General features: G+C 42.5%; 1 protein-coding gene across 1 annotated transcript in view; it reads left to right on the top strand.

The window, feature by feature from the left end:
• nf1 (neurofibromin 1) overlaps positions 1-7,287 on the top strand; it is a 74,399-nt gene that overhangs the window by 23,336 nt on the left and 43,776 nt on the right. Inside the window, exons 14-20 of the mRNA XM_022763478.1 lie at positions 2,109-2,222; positions 2,328-2,407; positions 2,674-2,797; positions 3,277-3,523; positions 4,080-4,153; positions 4,307-4,390; positions 6,304-6,693. Of these exons, the coding sequence (XP_022619199.1) occupies positions 2,109-2,222; positions 2,328-2,407; positions 2,674-2,797; positions 3,277-3,523; positions 4,080-4,153; positions 4,307-4,390; positions 6,304-6,693 (1,113 nt within the window). The remainder of the gene's footprint in view (positions 1-2,108; positions 2,223-2,327; positions 2,408-2,673; positions 2,798-3,276; positions 3,524-4,079; positions 4,154-4,306; positions 4,391-6,303; positions 6,694-7,287) is intronic.

Genomic DNA, 7,287 nt, shown 5'->3' with positions numbered 1-7,287 from the left:
CAAACAACATTACGCAACATCAACATTCACACAACAACAACATCTACACAACATCAACATTTACACCAAACAACATCTACACAACAACAAACATTCACACAACAAACACAACCATTCACACAAAACATACTACAACAACACAACATCTACGCAACAAACAACATTTCACACACAACCAACTCTACACAACAACAATCTTACGCAACATCACATTTACACAACAACATCTACACAACAACAACATTCACACAACAAACAACATTTCACCACAACAAACATCTACACAAACAACATCTACGCAACAACAACATTCACACAAACGGAGACATGCTACACAACAACATAAATACGCAACATCAAAACATTCACACAACAACATCTCACACATCACAAACATTCACACAACAACATTCACACAACAACAACATTCACACAACATCTACACAACAACAAACATTTCAACACAAACAAAAACAACATTCACCACATCAACAACATTTCACACAACAACAACATATCACACATCAACAACATTCCACCACAACAACCATCACACATCAACAAACATGTCACACAACAACATTCACACAACAACATTCACACAAAACAAACAACAATTCATACAACAAACAACATTCCACACAACAACATTCACACAACAAGCAACAATTCCACACAACAACAAACATTCCACACTATCAAACGAACATTCACACATCAACAACATTCACCACAACAACATTCACCACAACAAACAACATTCACACCAACAACAAACATTCACACAAAAAACAACATTCACACAACAACACATTCCACACAACAACAACAATCCACACAACATCCACACAAACTAACAAACATTCACACAACAAACAACATTCACACACTCACACAATTCACACAACCAACATTCACACAACCAACATTCACACATCAACAATTCACACAAACAACAACATCTACACAACATTGCAACATTTACAACAACAACAACATCTCACACAACAACATTACACAACAACAACATTCACACAACAACAACATTCACACAACATCAACATTTACACAACAACACACAATATCACAACAACAACAACATTCACACAACATCTACACAACAACATTCTGCTCGCAACATTCAACATTTACACAAACAACAACATTTCACACATCAACATTCACACCAACAACAACATTCACACAACCAAACAACATCCACCACAACATCTACACAACAACAACAACATCCACACAACACACATCTAACCAACAACATTCACACAAACAACAACATTCACACATTCACACAGCATTCACACACACGAACAACATTCAATCAACATTTCACACCAACAACAACATTCACAGCAACAACAACCATTCACACATCAAACAATTCACACAACAAACAACATTCACACCAACAACAACATCCACACAACAAACATCCTACACAACAACATCTAACGCAACATCACATTTACACAACAACATCTACACAACAACAACATTCACACAACAACAACATTCACACAACAACATCTACACAAACAACATCTACGCAAACATCAACATTCACACAACAACAACATACTACAACAACATCAACAGTTACACAACCAACAACATTCACACAACAACATTCACACAACAACAACATTCACACAACATCAACATTTACACAACAAACAACATTCACACAACAACATCTACACAACAACATCTACGCAACATCAACATTTACACAACAACAACATTTACACAACAACAACATTCACACAACAACATTCACACAACAACAACATTCACACAACATCAACATTTACACAACAACAACATTCACACAACAACAACATTCACACAACAACATCTACACAACAACATCTGCGCAACATCAACATTTACACAACAACAACATTCACACAACAACAACATTCACACACAGATTCAGTTTCTGTTCATTAGGACATTATCATTTCTTACACTGTTCTTACACACTTATATATTTTATGTCAGTGTTCATAATGTTTCTAAGAACTAGAACATTAAAAAACATTGTGTGTGTTGTGTGTTGTTGTGTTATTGTGTGTGTTGTTGTGTGTTAGAACCCAGTGAAACAGGCTCCAGAGATGCAGAGCAGCACAGCAGAGCTCATCACCGGCCTGGTGCAGTTGGTGCCTCTGAACAACACCACCCAGCTCTCGCAGGAAGCCATGGAGGTCAGAGACCACGCCCACTGACGCCTCTCACTTACACTTTTTATTTTTGTTGCATTAACTTGTTGATTGAACTCTTTGTCTGTGTCCTCCTGTGGCTTCTCTCAGGCTCTGTTAGTCCTTCACCAGCCAGAGACCATTGAGCTGTGGAATCCAGATGCCCCCATAGAGACGTTCTGGGACATCAGGTACTTAACTGTCCTCTCATCCGTCCATGAATAAAGATATAGTCATCAGTCACTGTGGTCTGCTGTGATTGGTCTGGACGATTCACACATTCACACAACAACAACATTCACACAACAACGCCTCTCCATTTTTAAGTTACTTGTAATGACATTAAACTGGGTGTTGAAAGGGGTTTTTGGGACTGAAGTGTTGATTTGATCCCAGAGAGTTCACTGTGTTCAAACCTTTATGATCACTGAGTCTGACTTCTCCTTCTTGTCCTCAGTTCACAGGTGCTCTTCCTCATCTGTCGGAAGCTGATTGGTCAACAGATGGTCAACGGGACAGAGGTTCTGAAATGGCTGAGGGAGATCCTCATCTGCAGAAACAAGTTCCTGCTCAAGAACAAGGTGCAGACCTCAGACCTCCTCAGCATCTTAGTTACAGAGTCACCTGCACACTGAGCAGCGTGGTGCTCATGGTGTGAACCAGATGTTTGGTGCGAATCAGATGTTTGAACCACATGTTTAGAGTGAACCAGATGTTTGTGTTATTCATCAGAGAGGTTCAGGATCTGGTCTAGCCTCTTGTCAGTCTATAAACTGTGAGCCACGTCTTTGGTATGAATCAGATGTGTGAACCAAATGTTTTGAGGGAGCCAGATGTTAGAACTAGATGTTTGGAGGGAGCCAGATGTTAGAACCAGATCTTTGTCTTAATGCCCATAGAGGTTCTGGATCCGGTCTGGCCTTCCGTCAGTCAATAAACTGTGAGCCAGCTGTTTGACCCAGATGTTTGGAGTAAACCAGATGATTGACCCGGATGTTTGGTGTGAATTCTCAGACAGATTGTGTAAACTGTGAACTGTATCTGGTCCTCGGTGCTGCAGGACTGTGCCACGGTGGGCGGAGGGATCCCGATCTGCCGGCAGGCACAGACGAAGCTGGAGGTGTGTCTCTATATGTTCTTGTGGAGTCCGGACACCGAGGCCGTGCTCGTCGCCATGTCCTGTTTCCGTCACCTCTGTGAGGAGGCCGACATCCGCAGCGCTGCCGACGAGGTGCCCGTCCAAAACATCCTGCCCAACTACGCCACCTTCAGTGAGCTGGCCTCCGTCAGCAACATGATGGGAACAGGTGAGTGCTGCTTTACACCTGAGCTTCATCTTCAGTATGACGTCTCTCAGTGTTCAGCAGCTCACAGTCAGAAGTACGGCTCAGACATATAAACTGTGTTCACTCACACTGAGGACTGACTGGAGGATGTGCTGTGACGGGTCAGTGAGCTCAGCTGCAGCTCTAACAGCTTGCAACTGTTAATTCTTCTGTCCAGATGTTCTGCAGATACAAACACACAGACACTAAAGTTCAGCTGTGAAATATCAGACCCTGGGAGGACCGAGGGAGGACCAGGGGAGGTAGGGGTGGTCTGCAGTTAAATGAACCCTGAACTGGCCCCAAGTCTTTTTAAAGATAAGGATCACTGATACTGATCTGAAACAATGTTGTTCCAAAGGCCCAAAGAGGGACGACCGAATCCTCCAGACCCCTAATGCAGTCTGACAGATGAATGTGATGGTGCAGGGATAAATCTGTGTCCACATGTCTCTCTGGGCTCAGGTGTATTGATGCCTCCCTGTAGGTAGAGATCTTACAGGTGGTAGTGTTCACACTGTGGCTCTGGTTTCCACAGGTCGATCCACCTTACAGAAGAGAGTGATGGCCTTGTTAAGGAGGGTGGAGCACCCCACACCAGGAAACATCGAGGTAACATTCAGATGATTTCTTACATGGTATCAATATTCAGTCAATAGTCACCTGGTAATGATTGAAACCCTCAGACCTCCAGGTGCATCACACCAGGTGAGCTCTGCTCTGTCTGATATCTGGGTCACGTACAGTTTCTCTTTCCACCTTCAGGCCTGGGAGGACACGTACACTAAATGGGACCAGGCCACAAAACAGATCCTCAACTTTCCCAAGAACAAGGCTGATGATGGACAGGTAAGGATGGTCTGAGCCTGATCACTTGATCAAACACACCTGGTCAGATAGAGGTGAAAGTTAAAGTGGTTACATTGACTGGCCAGGTGGGGGCACCATGGTAACCAGTTCACTCACTTCAGGCTTTTTAAATCATCAGATTAAATATGTTTTAATCACTGACATGTTCACACTGGTCAGGACACCCACTGAGATTAAATGTGTATGTTACGGTCGTGAACTTTGACACCTGTGAACATCAGTTGTTCTTCTCGTGTGGTGTAACAGCTCAGTTCTGCTTCTCATTCACATGTTTTATTCCCAACAAATTTTAGACGTATGTCGTCTTTACAGTTTTATATTCATCATCAAAGTATTGATATAAAACATTTGAAAGTGTTTTTAACTATGACCTGGACATCCTCACCTGTCAGGTGTGCTCACTAACAGTCAGCATGGAAGTGAAACACATCTGTGAACAAAAAGAGACAGAAAGAAAAAGTGTTGTGTAAAATTGGAGCAAAAACAAAGTGTTGTTTATGTTTTTGTTGTCTATCAGTAAACGGCTGTGAAGTAGCTGTTTACATGTTATTACTACATGTTATTACTACATGTTATTACTACGTGGTAGATTACATGTTATTACTACATGTTACTACTACATGGTAGATTACATGTTATTACTACACGTTATTACTATGTGGTAGAATACATGTTATTACTACATGTTATTACTACGTGGTAGATTACATGTTATTACTACATGTTATTACTACATGTTATTACTACGTGGTAGATTACATGTTATTACTACATGTTATTACTACATGTTATTACTACATGTTATTACTACATGTTATTACTACATGTAGGGCTGGGCAATAAAACGGTAAAGATAATTATCACGAAATAACTTCCCTTGATTGAAATACAAGACGGTCGATACAACATCGATAGATGTGCTAATGTTTGGGCTCCTGCAGCCGTGTACGTCACCAGTACGTCAAGAGTGGGAGAGAGATAAAAGGGAAGATGAACTCGAGCGACAGCGCTACCAGCCCAAGGCTCAAAAGACCAGGATATCGTTGAAAAGAAAAGAAGGGTCAGAGGAATTCTGTAGTGTGGAGATACTTTGGCTGATTAAAGTGGGATAAGAAGCAGAGCATCGTGCACTGCAGATTGTGTTGAAAGACGGTAGAGACCACTAATCTGTTTTACCATCTGAAGCAGTGCCATCCTCTCCAGCACGCACAATGTAAGACTTTACAGTCCCAGACCATTTGATGGTCAATGTTAAGATTTTAGTTTATAATATATACATATTTAATTTATTTGAAATACAGTTGTATAATGTTCTACAGTATATTTGTCATGTTCAACTTCTGACAGAAAAAAATAATATTTAAACCAAAATTAACCTGATGATATCTTCACATCTCACTGAGGAGAAAAAAGGGCCTTTGGGCATTTTTGCCTTTCTTCAGATAGTGAAGTGAGAGAGAGACAGGATAGTCAGGGAGAGAGAGAGAGGGGGTGACATGCAGCAAAGGGCCACAGGTCGGATACAAACCTGTGGCCTCTGCGTTTGGGACTAAGCCCATGTGGTACGCGCTCCACCAGCTGAACTACCAAGGCGCCCTGAAGGGAACCTTCATGATATAAATCGATATCTACTGATATGAAAAACATTATCGTGATAAGCCCTAACTACATGGTAGATTACATGTTATTACTACTAATACTAATATCGTTATTATATTATTATAACATCATTATTATTAGTATAGTGTCATTATTATAATGTTATTACATTATGTCTGAGTCCAGAGGAAGACGAGGCTAACAGAGGGGGTCAGTGGTTGGTTGTTGGGAGAACTGGTTTCTGTCTGCTGGTTGGTGGACTGCTGCTGCTCAGTGTCTCTGTCCCTCCACAGCAGGAGTGGATCAACATGACCGGCTTCCTGTGTGCTCTGGGCGGGGTGTGTCTCCAGCAGCGCAGCACCCCCGGCCCGGCCACCTACAGCCCACCTATGGGCCCCGTGAACGAGCGCAAACACTCCATGATCTCCATGGGCCCCTGCGAGGGGTCCAACCCCGCGGCCTCGGCCTCGTCCTGCTCCTCGTCGGCCTCCAGCGAGACGCCCGTCAGCCGCTTCCTGGACCGGCTGCTGGCCCTGCTCGTGTGTGGCCATGACAGGGTTGGCCTCCATGTTCGCACCAATGTCAAAGACCTGCTGGGGCTGGAGCTCAGCCCCGCCCTCTACCCCATGCTCTTCAACAAGCTGAGGAACAGCATCGGCAAGTTCTTCGACACACAGGGACCGGTGAGTGACCCTGAACCAGGTCTTCAGTTTGTACCAGACTGATGTGAATCCACTGGACCTGATGAGTGCAGTGAGTTTTATTCTCAGCTCTGTGCTCCTCTGTATCATAACCCTAACCCTCAACATCACGTATGTTAACTGTCGCGTAGCAAGAATATGGCTACATATATGTATATGTGTGTGTGTGTGTGTGTGTGTGTGTGTGTAATATGTGTATATGTATATGGCTTATGGCTGTATACATAGATGTATAGCTCTGCAATGAATAGGCCTCTAACAGAGGAACGAGTGTTGAACAGTTAAAAGATAGGCTGTTCTCCATGGCTTTGAAAGTTGTATTTGGACTTGGATACAGTTACCAGACTATAGTTTCCCATGGTGAATGGGTGAGTAGATGATGCATTTTTCATCCATTTGGACCTTTCAAGTTAATGTGAGGATTCACTTTTAGAAACCATTAGATTTGGTGTTCCTGTCTGAAACGTGTTGCAATATGTGTCACTGCCGTCAGCTAACCCCAAACACATTTCAGGCACAGAAAGTGTCCTTGCTTTAAGCCCTGTATGTATGTGTTTATATATATATATATATATA

The sequence above is a fragment of the Seriola dumerili genome, unplaced genomic scaffold, assembly GCF_002260705.1.
Source record: "Seriola dumerili isolate Sdu_G_001 unplaced genomic scaffold, Sdu_1.0 BDQW01000477.1, whole genome shotgun sequence".
NCBI classification, from domain to species: domain Eukaryota; kingdom Metazoa; phylum Chordata; class Actinopteri; order Carangiformes; family Carangidae; genus Seriola; species Seriola dumerili.
Note: the sequence above shows the minus strand (reverse complement) of the source record. Positions and strands in the feature narration are given on the sequence as shown.